Genomic DNA, 18,668 nt, shown 5'->3' on the forward strand with positions numbered 1-18,668 from the left:
TTACTGGATTTAATTCCGATCCTTCCTCTTTTTCCTCCATTCTAGAATGGAGAATAAACAAAAATATTAGTGATTAATTAGATTCACGTCGGTTATGTCAAAATTACTTCGATATGCGTTCGTCATTAAAAAAAGTTAATAGGGAATAAAATTTGAAAATTTTGTCATTCAATTATTCCATCGATTTGATTTCAGAAGTTTCAGAATTAACTTGAAATTGTTCATAATTAAAAAAGGTATAAGTAAAAAAGAATTGACAAATATATTTAAATGGTGTGCAATATATAAAATAAAAAATATAACCCCTTCAATTCAAATTATTTTTTTGTTCATAACTTTTTTAATGATATAGATTTTGATTACAATTGATGAACCAAAATCTGTCGAATCCAGAGGAATAGTTACAATTTTTATGAAAGTTCTAAAATTAAATTAAATTCGCCTTATAGTCATATGACATATTTCTTATTTTTTCTTCACTTTCCTGGCTTATGGTATAAGAGGTGTTCCACTCAGTTGGATAAATTAATTTCTCCAGAACGGGGATTAATTTGTGTCATTGCAAATTACTAAAGATAATAGTACTTTAAGCAATCTAATACCAGAGGGTCGAGTTGAAGACTTAGCTAAATTGTAACATGTTCACGTTGGTTTTCTTTATTCGGGTAGTTTTGTTAGAGAAAATATGTTGTGATCGACAAATAGAAAGGCATGAGAGATGGTATAAAATGAAACACTTCATTCCAGAAAACTAGTTACAGATCAATTACGACGATGACATACGCAAAGTGGTCAAATTTATTTAGATAATATTGTAGTTGATTTCAAACAAGGAAAGAATTGGATTCAGTTGAATTTTTCTCAGATAGACAGTTGTCTTGATGTATATTCCGTGAGATTTAGGTAAAATGAGAAACGGTCTGATAACAAACAGGGTGGTTCTGCCTTCTCCTCACAGGCCCTTAAGCTTACCAAGTCATCAATCACCTCGCAGAAAACGACATGTATCAAAATAACTACATCACGCGAGATAATCTTCAATGATCCTGCACTCTTTAATAGGTGATGATTGGCCTTTCTAGCATCAAACTCACCATGCTCAAGGTACTAAGACTGGTTAGTCACATTCAGGTGATACCAGACGTCGTCGACAGCCGTCCTGATTTCGAACAGGTTGGAACTTAGCTCCCTTACCCTTTCGACTGACGTTTGTTAAAAGGACAAATGGGTCATAACTGATCATGGGATTGCAGCATCAGTACTGCCCTTCACGGTGTACCCCTACCTGGCTGGGGTGAGATGGATGAAAAAATTGTTCATCTGTTAACGGGGGACATGAGGGCCTCATTCGACAGAGCAGGGCCTTCTATATCGGGAGGGGTCGTCCATAGCTTCCCTAACGGGATACCAGACGTCTGCGAGGCTGGCAATGTCAAGTCTATTTGTGAACTATTATTGGAGGCGTGTAGCAAGCCTCATCAGTAGCTAATGTCAGAACTACTAATTCGATATGTGGGCCAACGACCAGAACTATTCAGCAAGAGAGCTAAAAGCTTAATTAATTGAAAAATGTTCATTCAAATAGATACTGGCATCTTTATCAATATTAGTTCATTAAATTAAATTGAACCAAAATCTTAAATTCAGAATGATGCTTGAAACATTTAATTTTGTTCATTGTTTTCAACATGCAGAAAATTTTTCATATGTACTTTTCCAGTTTTGCTAGTAATGATTTGGGAATTTACAAGTTGCCTCTTTCTAGGGTTTTAGTAGAAATCAAAAACTGCATGAAAATATAACAACTTTATTGATAATAAAAAGTATATCCTACTGTGATATTAACATATAGTGTCAAAATTTCATTCTATTCAGGCAAGAATAACTACATCTAAACAGATTCACCGAATAAATTAGAACATAAATAAAATGTTACAAAAAATTATATACAAATAAAATATAATCAATAATTACATAATACCTTGTGTCAGAAATATATAAAGAATAGAGATTATGAAATTGTAGAGTAATAATCTATAATATAATAAGCGCGAGATAAAATTTGTACCCAATCACGTCCTAAATATAAGACACAATTTTCACCGAGCCCAGAAAGTTCAACGCTAAAATAAAAGCAACAATTTTTCTGTACAAATAAATAATAGAAAAGTTAATATTAACAATACTATGACTAGCTATTAAAATTACCAAGTGAGAAAAACAGAACAATATACAGGGTGCGCCAATAAAAACCAGATCAATAAAACTAAAGAAGTCAATTACACACCACTTCATTGCTGATAAAACACCCTGTCAAATATTCAATAAATCTTAAAAAATTACTCAATAACATCATTCAATGTAGATATTAGCTTCTCGCAAAACACAATAATAAAGAATATCTGAAAATATCACCCAATTCATTAAACAATGAGACATATATCATTATTTATTAACATTATCAACTGGTTTTTTTCTTCTACGTCCACCCTCTAACAGGTAAGACACATCTATAACTTGCTTAGTTGGCATCTTACTCAAGAGATTCAGTAATATTCTATTGAGTCTTGCTTTCTGCTCTGCAGGCGTCTGAAAAAGCAATAAAATATATGAAGTTACTATTTATAATCGGGAAAAAATGTGGAGATCAAAAAAATATTGAATGATGGACAATCCAGATTTTGAAAAAATAGTGACACGGAGTCTGCCATAACCTAATTCTATCTGTTTTTGAAAGACCATGAAATGTCACTTAATTTTCAGAAATCTTCATTTATGTTCACGTATCATGAAAACGACATCAAAACAATAAAAAGGAAAGTAATTCCCACAATTAAGATTTTATTAAAAATAAGAAATTTCATACAATTGAAATGCATTGAATTCATTCAAGTTTCGTTAATTCATTTCAAAATTCAATATCCAATATTAGTATGGGGAATGGCAGCACCATCAAAAAAATTCAAAACTTATTGTAATATATAAAATTATGAAGGGCATATTCAAGCTAAACTATTAGATGGTTAATAATAATAATAATAAGCTCGAACATTCAAATTTGATATTGGAACATAGGTTTTCACAACCAAGAGTGACAAAGAACAAAATGGAAAGTGTAATATTATAACCTTGGTTGTTTAAAAAAATCAAAGAGAATAAAATAAAACAAGGCTACACAGTTGCAAACGGTTACTCAGTTTTTACGAGGGAGCTATGGGTCGTGAGTGGGACGAAAAATACAAAATTAACCTCTTTGGGCGCCAATCAGTTTAGTTATCAAAAGAGAATATATATATATATAATTATGTAACTGATAAATATAACTATAAGGATCAATGATGTCGTGGAAAAAAAATATATATAAAAAGATATGCAACAGATTTCTGAACACACACTAAACATTTATTATGAAAAACATTGTAGAAATACATATATATCATAAATTATGTTCAATCTCAAAAAAAAATATATTTCAGGATATTTCTTCCTGTAGCAATATGCAATCGTATACGTATACCTTTGCCTTACACCTTGGAAATAGTAATAAAATCCTGATATTTCCTAATCTGAATTTCGGTAAAACAGAAACTGTATAGAATATTTTTTTTCTTGGAAATATTCGTTGGAGCGCAAATAAAAAAATAAATAAAAAAAATATATATATATCTTATCTGGAATTTCTTTCGATGGCCGCCGGTTACATAGACTTCGTCCAATTTCCCAAGGATGATTACTGATGAATTTCACAAAAGAGTGGTCAGAAACTACCATAGGTGACAGTTGAAATTTATTTTCCTTGTGTGATCTCGACAATGCTTCTCATTTGAACTCTTCAGTTTCTTGGCTAGGAATGGCAATTTTAAAAGGAACATGAAATACCGTCACGCTACGGAAATATTCACTGAGGGCAGCACCCACGGAGAGACAAAGTTTAGGATACGATAAGACAATCAGAGGTGTTCAAAATGTTAAATGATGTCTGCTATATTATTTTTCATATTCATTAAAACTGATGTTTTTAGAGTGTACATACTGACAGTATGAGCCATAGCTGATATTGGAAAATCACCAGAAATTAATTTAATCGCGAAATAAGAAACATACCATCAAATGGACTTTATTGGTTCTCCGAACATTTTGATGTTTCCTGGATGTGAAAATGAATACTCTGAATATTGTTTGTTCGGTTTTTTTTTTTTTATTTTTCTATACAGCGTGTTCTCTCTTGAAATAGTATTAGGTAAAAGGTATCGATTATTCTGTGTTGTAGCATTTCAAATGCTACAATATCAAACGTTTTGTTTGCTACTGTGGCAAACATCATGGGCATTGGCTGCAAGAATGAAGGTTATATTTCGAATGCCACATTTGGTATGGTAAACAACATAACCATCCAACAAGATATTCAGGTAATCTGAAAGTATTTAAAATGAAAACAGATATTGCGTCTTAAGGTTTAAAATGAGCTACCAAACACGAAAACATACCAATCTCAGTAAATTCTTTCGGGATACAAAACCTCTTGAGAATTCTCCGACTCAGCACTAAACCATGATAGTACGGTTGATATGTGAGAATGCCCTAGCATATTAAATGCTTAGCTGTACTTGACCAGTTGAATAAATATTATCGATCACCACAGTAAACAGTAGATTTAAATTTTGTACTTACCCTTACCACAGGTGGCAAGACAGGCACTGTTGTAACAACTTCTCTTGAAGTACTACCAACCCCAGCATCGACCTGAGCATCTTCATTGTTCTTTTGCTTCCTCCCCACAGATTTCATCAAGGCAGCATCCACGTCATGTGGACAATAAGTCCTAGACAATTTCAATCTAGATTCGAATCTTTCAAATGCGAAGGTCTTGGTGCAAATTGGGAATTTACTCTTGGGTACTTTGGTGAACATTTTCGCCCCTTTGTCCACTCTGTATTCGCAAATATAAATGTGCTCCTTAGGCGCACCGATGGGTCTGCCTTTGCAGTACGTATTGACGTCCATCACCCAACAGTGGGAGATGACTAGTTCGACAGGCACTGCTTCATATAAGGGAACTCTCATGACTTCATTTGGGAAGAATCTATAAATAAAGACATTCAGTATCATAAATTTGATATTGATAACATAAAAACTCAGTTTGAAACAAAATGCCTTCGGTATTCCTCAAACAAAGTACGGTCATTAAACGTATCTCCACTACTTTTCAATGGGTCTAGATATAGCTTTTGGACAAAATCAACATAAAAAAGCATAATTTTAGTGGTTTTTAATTATAAAAACAAGAGTGTGATTTTACTATCCGCTAGCAAGATTTTCAAATAGAAAGGGGTTTATTGACAAGCATGTCAATTTTGTAATGTCTCAATTTCTAAGACAGTTTTTTCATGAAATGGTAAAACTGACAATTATTAATTTAACATACTATTGAAATAAATAGAGTAGTGTCTGAGAAAAATTTGCGTGTTCGGCGATTTTCTGCCATCAACAAAAATGGATTATAGAATTTGCATCAATTTATTTGTAAAAAAAATGGAATTGAGTGCTCAATAACACTTGAAATGTTGACAGTGGCATATGGTGATTGTACAAGTTGTACAAGCTTTTCACGGATGTTGTGACGATGTAAATGACGACGCTCGCCCTGGACGATCAGTTAGTTCTTGCAATGCAATTTGTGCGAAAATTTTGGGTATGAAGCTTGTGGCAACAAAGTTCTTTCCCAAATTCCTGAATTTTGACCAAGAGAACCTTCATATGAGTATCATTCAGGAATTGTTGAATGACGTCAATGGCGATCCAGATTAGCTTAAAAGAGTCGTAACTAGTGACTAAACATGGGTATATGGTTATAACTTCGAAACCAAAGTCCAATCATTTCTATAGAAAAGCCAAGACCAAAAAAAAGCACGCCAAATTCGATCAGTGAGCAAAACCTTGACATTTGTTTTGCTCACTGTTTTCTTCGACTACCATGGCGTAGTACATCAGGACTTCTTTCTACGTCCGGTATTGTGGAAAAACAATTCATGGCTTTTGCTACATGACAATGCACCTGCTCATTCGTAATTGATTGTTCGTAATTTTTTTTACAAAAACAACACGGTTATCATGCCTAAGCCATGGTATTCGCCAGACTTGTCCCCGTGCGACTTTTACTTGTTTCCACAAGATTTGGCTCCGTGCGAATTTTTCGTTTCCAAGATTGAAGAGACCCATAACAGGACGGCGTTTTGCGACGACTGAGGAGATAAACACCGAATCACCGAGAGAGCTCCAGGACATACCAAAAAGTGCATATCAGAACTGCTTGTAGGTTTGGAAAAAACGCTGACACAAGTGTATATTTGAGGGGTAATACTTTGAAGGGGATAAAATATAAATTGATGAAAACATATTTTCGAGAAAAATGTTTTTACAAACATAGTACACTTCGTTTACAAAGTTACTAATAAGTAACAACAGTGATTCTTGAGCTTGGAATGAAAAAAAAACATTTTTATTACATTCGAAGCAAGGAGTAATTACAAAGCAGAAAGAATATTTAATCAGCAGTTTCTCAATAATCCAATAAGTCGAAAGTACAGAAGAAAGACATGATATTTTGAGATACATCATGATTACTCCCTAACAGAAGTAGCTGTGAATTGTGGGGTATCTTTCTGTACCATTGAACAATATCTTGAAGACCATAAGTAAATCTTATCTCTACAAATTAGGCATCCTTCATCAATTGAAGAATATAGTAGAAGATTGAAGTTTTCTGTGACTATGAAAGATTGCATGACCTGTAATCCGGAATACATCAACTACATTTGTTTCAGGTGATGAATGTACCTTTTTTTCTGAAAGGTACAATGAATAGACAATATCAGCCTGACGTGAACCCATAAATTTCAAGAAGGCACAAAAGGTTAATGTTTGGGTGGGCATTCTGGCGAACCAGAACATTGTAGGACCAATATTTAAAAAAAAATTAACCAAAAATTTGACGGTACATTTCAGCAAGATTAGGCACCTCCTTAAGACAAGAATATGATTGACAATTTTCTGAACCGTTGGTTATTCAGACGTGGCTCCTTAAAATAGCCTGCTAGATGACCTGATATGACGACCTTAAATTTTTGTGGAAACACATGAAATCTAAAGTGTAAATTAGACAATTGGGTCCTTTCCAGAACTCATGGATAGAATAAGAGGTGGAATGCCCCAGAAACATTCCATAATTTTGAGAAATAGATCTGTAAACAGGCTTCATTATTGTCAGAAAGTGAACATTTTTTTTGAAATTGGAGAAGTAGAAAGTTTCCCAAAACATTTTTGAATATTTACTCGTTAACATTCCAAAAAGTAAACCAGGTGCGTGGAAGACCTATCAAGAGAGGTATAACAATATCCTTTTTCCATATGAACAAAAAAAAGAAGATAGTGTCTCCGAGGTGAGTGACGCGAATTATATCATCAAAAAGTACTAAAAGTGATAACTTTTTACGTGAATTATGTCCATGCTGCATACAACATTCAGTAACCACAATACATATGTATATTTTGACTTAATATCCAGAAAATATGAATGAAAGAAATAATTACCCCCTTTAATAGTCATAAAAAAGAGTTGATGTTAAGATAAAACACTCAGAATTTTTTAGAAAAATACTCAAAACATTATATAACATGCTTATCAAATTCACAAAATATAATTATTGCTTTAAATTCAATTTTTTGTTATCAATTAACATCCTTCAAAATTAACCTATCAAAATTGTTTTCACATGGGAAACAGATAAAAAAAGCTCAGTGCATATGGAAGACAAAAAAAATAATTGTGCCATTTCTTACAGTTCTATAATATATTATTAAATATATCTTTAATTTTCACGTTTTCTCAGTTCAATACTCTCTATAATTAATACAGATTTAGAAGCTGAATTATTACAAGAATAGACAGAACTTACTTTCTAGTAGGTTCATGAAAAGTTTCATGAGGCCTTAAATAGTGATGTCCATATGCCAGCCTTTTTCCAGTTTTTTCTTCCTTCCACAACCTTTCGATCCTGAAAATATCCAACTCCGAGTATTCAATCTTCTCTATTGTATCGTAAGTATGTTTTTTATCAGTGCCAGGTATCGGAATGTCTCTTAGAACATATACCGTATCACCTTGCCTAAGTTGGAGATCCCCTCTCATGAGCGTCATATAATATCTGGAAAAATATAAATATCATGAAATCACTTCAAATATATTAGTGACTGAAATTATGTTGTTTATCAGTATCCAAATTGTCTTACGTTGTCACAGTGCATATCTGATATTTTGGAAAAATTTGTCAGACCCAATAATCTCTTACTTCACACACATTGTTCAAATGGCAGGAATTAATAAATAATTCTCTTGGTCCACAATGTTTTTAGAAACTGTTATTACTGTTATTTCATATAGTGACAACAAATCATATTTATTTTAAATCGGAAGAATGTCACTTTTTTATCCAAAAAATTAGAAAAAAAATTTCTTTTACTGAACTGTTTACAGCTAGTCTCCCTATTGCTATCTTGAAAATGATAAGACTCACAAGGTTTGTGTTGCGCAGATGTAAAATTGCATGGTACATGAAGAAAATTGTGCAAATGTGAATTGGTCTTTACAATTTTTACTAATTTCTTGGTGAGAAACGAGAGTTTTTCAGATTGATGGCCTGAAAGCTCTGCTTTAATGTCCATTGATTGGTTTTCCATTGATTGGTTGTTGGACTTAATTGGATGAAAAAAATTGAAAATACTCTTCGTAATTACCTCAAAACTTGAAAGGATATCTGAACACAAAGGATCAAAAAGAGATCAAATGAAGGAAATCCTGATGCTCTCTATGACCTTTGCCAAAGATCTGAAGGAACTTCACATCTTTTTACAAATCTGAGCCTAACCTAATTGTACAAACAAGATGGATACTTCTTAGAAATTGTGAAACAGTTTTGAATCCCTACCTGTGACCATGCTCAGTGAACTCATCTAATGGAATTTCATAATCTACTTCTCTGGGAACACATTTCTCACAGTGGTAACTAGGCGCAGATGCATAAGCTTTCACACATTCGCAATGCTGCCAAACCAAGCAACGTTCGCACTGTATCATCAAACCTTCATCCCTTGGAATACCACATATACATCGAATGATATCTTCCTCCTCACCTGCGAAAAAAGAATCAAGTAATAATATAATTAGGATCTACATTTATAAAAAATATTGTTGAATGACTCTATAAAACACAAAACTTACTCTTCTTCCTGTTGGACACAAAATTCGGAGGGGGCTTCGCTCCTAAAGCATCTTCGAATTTATTGAGGCTTTGTTTCTTGGAGTCTACGTATATCTTTTTGAGTTTTGCGGCACCGATACCCATTTCACTGGTTCGCCCATAAAAGCGAATATAATCCCTAAACAATTTATTGAAATCTTCGTCAAAACTTTCCGGAGTTTTATAAATGCCTGTCGCTATGTTCTGCTCTATGGTTGATAAATCTATTGGGTTCGTGAGACGAGTGTAGAATTCTGGTACTTTTCTTTTAGAAGGCATCGTCATAAAGTGGGCACTCAGAGATTCACCTTTTTCATCTAAAATTTTGCAAAATCAAACAATGAAAAAAATATTGGATACATTCGTTAGTAATACTACCTTTGGCATTGATTACAGTTGTCCAAATTTTTTTCAGTAACGCTGCCAACTTGACGGTTTTGTTCAATTCAGGATCATCTTCAACCTGCGCCAATCCTCGGGTTTTCATACTTCTCGGCTTTTGCAAAGCATTCAAATGATTCATGAAAGCACTGGTATCAGTTGGAGTAGCAGTTTGTTGTCTTGATCCTGCTGAGGCCATACTCAAAGATCTGTCCCGTACTTTTCTGACCTTCAATAGAAAACACCATTAAGGTTTGTTAAAAATCAAAGACTAGTCAATCCTTAAGTAAAAAACAGTTACAATTACCAAAAAAATTCTGATATCCAGTTAAAAATGGTTACACTGAGCACTTCAGGTTATCAGAGCTTCCTGAGTAGTGGCTTTAAATGTTGTAAAACAATAGTTTTTAATTATTATGTATGTGTGAAGTGTTTTGGTGTATTCCAAAAAAGTTGTATAAGTAGGATGAGGAGTAAGATTACGATCTTGCAAGAAAATAAAATCATCTGTTGTCCTGATGAAATTCAAGTTGTTGAAGTTGATCAAGATCATAAAATAAATCAACTTGAAACATCCATTTGTGAGTTGCTCAATGATAGTCTAATGTACGATAAATCCATTAAAATATTAAGGGATGAAAAAGAAATGTTTTTGGAAGAAGCCACTAAATCTAAAAGTGAATTTATTGAGTTACTGAAGATTGAAGAAACACAAATAAAAACAATGGAATGTGAACTTGCTTCAATGAAAAAAACTCTGGCTGATAAAGCCAAAGACAAAAAATAACAGACACCCAAACAGACAAATGTATACATTCCAACAGTGGCGTAGACGAAAGCACTCAAACAGAGGGTGAAAATAGAAATAATGAGGGCGGAAGGACTTCGGTCGATAGCCAGTTGAGCATAATTGTAATTTTGTTCAATAAATTTCAATTATTATTAAAAATAATGCGCTGGCGACCAACGAAGCAAGAAAAAAACTGAAATAGCAGCAATGAGAATAAAACATAAGGGCACTAAAGAAAAACTTCAGATAAGGAAAATGGAAAAAGCCAAAACTAGTAAGACAGAAAATACTGTTAATCACAACTCTACTAGAGACAAGTTAGTCCTGTCAAAGGGGTTCAGAGCCGAATTAGTTGACCAAGAACAAAATCAAGTAGGTATATTTGAATCCTCAACAATTACCAGTCCAATATCTCCCAAAAACGTCTAATAATAAAAGGAGGGGGAAATGAAGATAAGATACTAGGAAAAAGTCTAGAAGAAGACATTTATACTCTGCAGACATTATATGAACTAATTCATTACCAATGGAGTGGAAAAACTTCATCAAAATTTAATAATTTAAAAAAGAAAATTCTTATTTATTTATTTATTTGAAATACAATACTCTACAGGACATAGCCCAATTACAGAGCAGGAAATAACAGAGTATACTGAGTACATCACAAACAAGTGACTGTAAAGTTTACAAACACTACAAACAAGTGACTATAAAGACTACACATCTTATATTTATTGTAGGTGACAAAACAATTATTTTTGGAAGAGAGATTTTATATTTGACAAATTGCAACTAAATATATCTAAATTATCGCTAACAGAATTTGTCACTTTACACATGGTATGGATCGGAGAATTCTCCAGAACATTTGTGCGAGATGTTTTTATATAGAAAGTACTCGGGTGTCTGGAACAGATTCTAGGAATGCAAATATGATAATTTTATAGGTTAGTGCAACACTATAATATTCACACCTTTTTTCGAGACTGCAAAAGTAATGCTTTTGTAGCAATTCAGAGTGGGTTCAAATCAAATGAAATCAATCAAATCAAAATATACTTTATTGTCCGAAGATTTGCATCTTATTGACAAACTCCAAGAAATACAATGTTGATATAAAAAAAGTACTAAAAAAGTATAAATGTAAATAAAAAAAAGTTCCAAAAATGTATAAATGTAAATATAAAAAAAAGTTCTAAAAATGTATAGATAAAATACCACCATGTATAAAGTGATGGTACAATAGTAGTAAAAATATTAGTAATATATTATTAAAAGGATTCGCTAAAATACTCTTCCGAACTATAATAGGGTCTATCCACAAGGAGGTTCTTCACCGCCTTTTTAAAATGAACGTTGCTTAAATTTGCAGATCTCATTTCTAATGGTAAATGATTGAACAATTTACCATCATTGTAGTATATGGAATCCTTGATTGAATTTGAAGTTGGGATGGAAAGTCTAAAGGTATAATTGCTATTGTGAGTAGCATAAGCAGTAGAAGCAAAGTTGAACTTCGATTTATGTTTATAAATAAGGCAAACTGTCTCTAAGATAAAAAGTGCGATGACTGTTATCATTTTATTGGCAGTGAACAAATTCCTGCACGATTCTCTGGGTTTAACTTTACAGAGACATCTTAGTGCCCTCTTCTGTAATATTAATACAGAAGAGAGGAGGGATGAGTTGCATGCTCCCCAAAAAGGTATTCCATAACGTAGTCGAGATTCAACAAGTGCATGGTAAACGGTCTTTGCGACATGGAAACCCAACTCATTTGAAACCACTCTAACTGCATAACATCCTGAGGAGATCTTACTCTTCAGTTGTTTAAGGTGCTCATCAAATTTCAGCCTATTATCAATGAATACACCGAGAAACTTTGTGTTTAATTTATTTTGTAATACGTCAGCGTCTATTGAAATGTCATCAAGCGAACATTTGAATGATATTATATTCGTTTTGGATGCATTTAGAGAGAGTAAATTTGCATCGCACCAGCTCTTCACCTTCTTCAAGTCAGATGATATTATTTTAATTAGCTTCATTGAGTTTTTTCTTTCCGCAATATTGTAGTATCATCCGCGAATAGAGTGAAACTACCAGATATTTTAATCTATTGTTTCTATTGGAGGATAAATGCCATCAGTTTTTAGGCTCAGCAGTTTTAAAAATCGTCGTTGAATTGCTTCAATTCTATCAATGTGATATTATAGGTGATGTATATTCAAAAAAAAATTCAAGTGTGCTAGGTAGACTCATTTGTACTGAAAAGTACCACATAGAAGGGATTGTGAAACCAGATACTGAGCTCTCTGATCTAACAAAAAACTCATTTATGGAGACACTGTGGCAGACTTGCTTTCCTTTGTCTCATTGAATCACACTCAATGTATGGCATTTCGATCTGGGGCTTTTGCTGTAATCAGTTAATGAGCTCAGTATTTGTCTTAAAGAAAAGAGCTATAAGATATCTATCCAAAACTAAATACAGAGATCGCTGTAAATAGCTTTTTCTAAAACATGGCATTCGACCTTGTAGAGTATTCTTATCTTCGAGACAGTGTGTTTGATGCACAAGAAAAAATCCAATATGACAATTATAAGACCATATAATACTCGTCAAAACAACGACTTACCCCTACCCCAACTAAACCTACCGACATAAACCAAAAAATCTGTCATGTTTGAAAGTGAAAAACTCTTCAATCATGAATTTAAGGGGTTATATTTTTTAGGAGTGATTAATTTTTGGGAAAGAAAGTTTTTTGTCTTTCTACTACTCTATCTTGATACAAAAAAAAAGAAGGATGAGGGAGTGTTCCAAAGAAAGGAAGAAAGTAATTATATACATGGATGTGTAGATCATGCAAAGAAGTAACTTTCAGACACAAACTGAAAGTTACTTCTTTGCATGATCTACACATCCATGTATAAAGTTACTTCCTTCCTTTCTTTGGAAGACTCCCTCATCCTTTTTTTTTGTAACAAGATGGAGTAGTAGAAAGCCAAAAACTTTCTTTCTTCAATCATCTGCCGATCCAAAAAGTAAATTATTAACTAAAGGATACTACAGCCTGCAGGAATATTATAGTGACAGTATGCTGAGCTAATTGTAGCTTTAGCATGTATCAATAAGATCAAATTATCTGCGTTCTATATTTACTTGTGATTTAATCCTGAGATGTTCTTGCACAACTAGACCAAAGATATATGTATATCTATTGTTGTTTATATCTGCAAAGTTTTAACCATTTTGTATGAAACACTGATAAATTAATAAGCATATACTATTGTATTGTACATATAATCTATGCCTTGTCAACAAAGTTTTCTCTTTTAGACAATAAAGTTCAATTATGATTCATTGATTGATTGGTTATGAATTAAATGCCATAAAATACTGAGTTCACAGCCCATTCAGCAATATGAATAAACCTAATCATTCACGTTATATATAATCCGAGTTTTTCAAGTGTAAAATCAAAATTATAGGATGGAAGAGGGAACAGACAATTTGTTTATTTATTCACAATATGAGCGGTTCTTTTGATGAATACTCCGTGTACTATTTATTTTATTTACCAGATCCTTTGTGGCATTTTCTTTATCACTGCATACTAATTTTTTGTGAATGAAATTGCTCAAATTAAGATTACTACTATTAGTAGTAGGTTTTTAGTTTAATGAAGATTGGTAAGCATGCTGAATTAAATTTATGAATAAATACCTTCGATAGATTTCTCAAGAGGAAACAGTGATGTTCTAAAATAAAACACTTCTGCTGATGGCTCATGGGCTTCACCTGAATGGTTGGCAGAACTGGGGTTACAACAGGAACTTTCTCAACATCTTTACTACTGCTCGCCTTCTTTTTGGCCTCCGTTTTTCTAGGTCTTCCGACCCTTCCAGGATTCTTACTGACGTTTGGTTCAGGAAGTTGTCGCACCCTCTGAGATTTTCCGCCAATCACACCACGACACAGCTCACTACCGCACTTGCATTCTTGTCCATCGGCCGGATTAAAAAGGGAAAAGTTGTAGTCATATGTCAGCTCCTCTCCAGCTTCTATGTTCCTCAAAGCAAAAAGAGCCATCCGAAATTGCCCGTTGACAGACCACTTCTGCATTTCGCAATTTGGTGCACAGGAATGATTAACAAAGCGCCCATCACCTCCCATGCGGTGTCCGTCAATCAACAAACCACCATCTAAATGCAAACAGTAGTGATGAGTGTCTTGGGTGTAGATGGTTCCCATTCGCTCTTTGAACTCTTGATCTGTTACTACTTCTCCTACATACTCCAAGATGAATTCACCGCTTTTAATTGGTTGCTTCGTTCGGACACCCCATCCTTCGAAAGAATATTTACTTATATTAGTGTTTCACCTCTACTATGCATTACTGTGAATCTCATAGTTGTTAATACTTTGTTTATTTGGAATTCGCCCAGTACTGAATAGTAAAATGAAATCACAGGTTATGTTATCCCAAATTTTGTCAACAAGTCATTATCTAAGGGCGAATTTCCACAAGACTTAGAAACTAGTACTATTGTCAACTTCAGAAAAGTGTTAGAAGTGGCTATTTTCAATCAGCCATGAAATTAATTTCAACCATGAAATTAATTTCAACCATGAAATTAATGAGCATTAAAGTGAATACAAGTTTGGCTTCAGGTCCAAATGCTCTACAACCAAAATTAGCTACATGGAAGTTAACAGTAAATAATACTAAATATGTAATAGCAGTTTTCCTTGATTTCAAAAGGCATTCAATAAACACTTTATTGTAAGATTTTCACTAAACAGTTTTACAATAACGCAGTACATGTTTCGCTATACAACAGCTTCTTCAGGCGTATCTATATGCCTGACACGCCTGAAACTGTGTAGTGGAAATCTCACAATAAAGTGTTGATAATATCAAATCTGCAGGAAATAAAAATAAAACAAATATATTTCGTTAATTCTTAATCTAGCATGTTTTCTAAAGGTATGAGTGATATGTTTTCGAATTTATTATTTCTTTGATAATGGTACATTTTAAACAAAAAACCCCTTGTTTTGATTGTAGAGTCAATATTGAAATTTCTTACATGCATACGTATTGATGATTTCAAGAGTCTATTGAACCTTTGTGATTGTAATTTTTCAACATCACCTGAGACACTTACATCATATGTGATGGAATCGGCTGATACTTGATGGAAATCTATAACATATTTAAGAAACACTTCATTGTGAGATTTCCACTACACATATTCAGGTGTATAGACATGCCTGTATAGCAAAACACTGGTTGCATTTTTGTAAAACTGTTTAGTGAAAATCTCACGATGAAGTGTTTCTTGAATAAATTATGGATTTTCATCAAGCCAGACGATTCCATCACATATATTTCAAATGGGTATATGAAACTATTGATATTTCAATATTACTCATCAAACTCAAATATTAACATATAAAAGGAAATGTATTTCAAGGGTTCAGTAGCTATTTGCCAAGTAGGTCACAATATACAAAAGTGAATGACTATATATCGTGTGCAAAAAATATAACAGGTGTTCCACAAAAGAGGTCTTGGGATCCCCTTTGTTTATATTTAGATCATACAGAACATATTGAATATTTTGAACTATCATATTTGTATGCTGAAGATATAATGATTGCTGGGGGCGATTATCTTTGGCCTGTAGCGGCTCAATATTGAAGATACCAACTTTTCTCAACATGAATGAAGTCAAGTTGAATATTGGCAAGACAAAAGCCATGATCACAACTACCGAGAACACATATAATCTCATCAACTTGAATAAACTGAGCATCAAAATTGCTGGTGACTAAATTAAAATAGTTGAAAGACATAAATATTAGGGTTTCACTATCGACATTATTCTTAAAAAGAATAAAAAACATTCCACTATGAAATTTATAAAACAGAAATGTACATGATCATCAAACAAAATAAAAAATCTCATATCAACATTTTCCAGAAAATCTATATTTTACAAAGGAATAATTGCCTATAATGAATTACCAAATGACAAATAATTTTTCAACACAAAAAAAATTTGGAACAGCCTCAAAGAATTATTTGCTGAATCAATTTACATTATGAGATTGACATTATATATTTATGTAGGAATATTTCTTATATATATTTCCTGTATAAACCTTTGTATTTTTTTTGGAAATAAATAAACGTTTATATATAGACTATAGGATATATTTATTAAATCTGATATTATTAAATCTGAATAAAACCATCACCAGAAAGTTGGCGGTGCTTGAATATTTTGACGAAAAATCTTATACTGAACTATATTCAGAAACTCATAATTGTTCATGTTTGCAAATTTTCTATCCAGGTAAAATTTTTGTTTTTTCTCTCATTATGTAGTTGGGAAATCTTAAACAGCTGAAGACATATTGTTTCCGGTAATTTTGTTAGGAGAGTAAGGAAAAATATTCTTTCTGAGTTTTTCAATACCAGTGAGAGAATTAGTTGTTCCAGACGGACTCTTTCTTCAAACTTGCATCTGAAAGTAACATCTGTAGATGACCTAGACATTTTTGCTGGAGAGTATGAAATTTTAGTTCCAATTTTTGGAAGTTTTTCATTCTTTGTATATCCCTTGTTGAAATTCAAAATACCGTTTCAAAAAGCAAAACAATATGCTTCCCGCAGAGATTGCTAGCTGAAGTGATGTTTCAACGATAATCATGTTAAATCAATACATAAAAAAATAAAAAAAAATATTTAAATACCTTTCACTTCCGTCATGAATTTCTCAATACCAGGAGCCCATTCATGTCTTTGTATCCTCTGATTTTGACACCGATGGCTTGCTGGACATTCGGACAAAACCAACCTGTTGATACAATCATCTCCGCAATTACTAGATGGTTTACAATTGCAAGATTGAGGTTCGCACGCTCCTGTCGTCGTTTTGACATTGTAAACGTTGGTACGAATCTTTCTGTAATTCCAAGATGGAACAATGTCTCTTCCAGGAAGTTGGGAATGAGTGTGCTGCCACCAAATATCATAAGGGAGTTGAAATGGAACCCTTCTGCTTCGCAAGTACTTTCCGCAATGATGAGGGGGTGGAAGTAATCCATACGGATGTTCAGCAGGATTGTAAACTATTCGAGAGGGTTTTTGAGCATTCTCCGCCCGTTTTTGTCGTATTGCCTCACTGAAAATGAAGAAAAAAGCTTTTTTAGGTTTAGAAATTTGATCACTAGTAGAAGTATAGTTGAAAGTTCCGAATTTTATCACTGAAGAAACTGAATAACTATAAAAATATAGAACCCCTAGATGCATTCATTTGATATTAGGTGAAAGATTATTTTTCACATAATGGTCGATAAGTTGAATATCTAATGGGGAATGTTCCTCCTGACGAAAATCAAGTAGTTTTCATAAAAGAGCTCTAAAACAACGTATTTTAAACTTATCATTTCGTCCTTTTTCTTTAAAAAATTATTTGAATACTTAAAAAAAAAGGAATGAGATAATGCATTAAACATTTGAAGGGATTCGTTTCCATTTCACCATTTGGCAACATCGGTTATAGCTAATAAAGGACAATGAATCTGTTACCTGTATGAGACAAACAAAGATGACATATTTCAGAGGCGTGCTGTTCTGTTTACTTATGTTCCGAGTTCCGAGACATTCTGTGAAATATGACATTTTGTGCACCTAACCTATATTCCTCTATATAAATAAATAACAAAACAACTGTTGTTTATGTGGCTTGTGGAGGTGGTATTGAACTATAATTTATATTTTGCCTTAATTGTTGATTTATAAAGATAATTTTCCTTTTTTAAAGTAGAATATCTAGGTACTTTGATATAGGCGCTGTTGCCAATATGTGAATTAGAAACAAATCCCTTTAAAAAGTAAAACCTAACATTTGAAACATCAATTTGAATACTTTTTGAAGTGAATCTGAAAAACTCATGAATTAAACTCAACTTTATTTTGTTCAAACTTGCAATTGCTGTAATAACCCAAATTGAGGAACATTCCCCATTGCCCAGAACTTCTCTGTTTGATTGGCCTGAGAGTCAAGTAAGGAGTAACAAGGGATGATAGAGCTGTTTTCATTGAGAACTCACATTCTACCCATTATGGATTTAATAGTTCAATTTCAAGAATGTTAAGGGAAGCTAAAGCACCAGAACTTAC

The 18,668-nt window shown here is 33.0% G+C and overlaps 1 protein-coding gene across 2 annotated transcripts in view; it reads right to left on the bottom strand.

The window, feature by feature from the left end:
* Positions 1-1,791: 1,791 nt before the first annotated feature.
* Positions 1,792-18,668, bottom strand: part of ash1 (histone-lysine N-methyltransferase ash1) — a 100,113-nt gene continuing 83,236 nt past the window's right edge. For both annotated transcript variants that reach the window (XM_023156399.2, XM_023156400.2), the window contains 8 exons: positions 17,237-17,667; positions 14,198-14,820; positions 9,675-9,906; positions 9,278-9,613; positions 8,985-9,189; positions 7,956-8,204; positions 4,672-5,083; positions 1,792-2,589 (listed from right to left, as the gene is read on the bottom strand). In XM_023156399.2, the coding sequence (XP_023012167.2) occupies positions 2,446-2,589; positions 4,672-5,083; positions 7,956-8,204; positions 8,985-9,189; positions 9,278-9,613; positions 9,675-9,906; positions 14,198-14,820; positions 17,237-17,667 (2,632 nt within the window). In that variant the 3' untranslated portion in view covers positions 1,792-2,445. The remainder of the gene's footprint in view (positions 2,590-4,671; positions 5,084-7,955; positions 8,205-8,984; positions 9,190-9,277; positions 9,614-9,674; positions 9,907-14,197; positions 14,821-17,236; positions 17,668-18,668) is intronic.

The sequence above is a fragment of the Leptinotarsa decemlineata genome, unplaced genomic scaffold, assembly GCF_025532065.1.
Source record: "Leptinotarsa decemlineata unplaced genomic scaffold, Ldec_3_MD MMD2_tig00000199_RagTag_RagTag, whole genome shotgun sequence".
Lineage (NCBI taxonomy): Eukaryota > Metazoa > Arthropoda > Insecta > Coleoptera > Chrysomelidae > Leptinotarsa > Leptinotarsa decemlineata.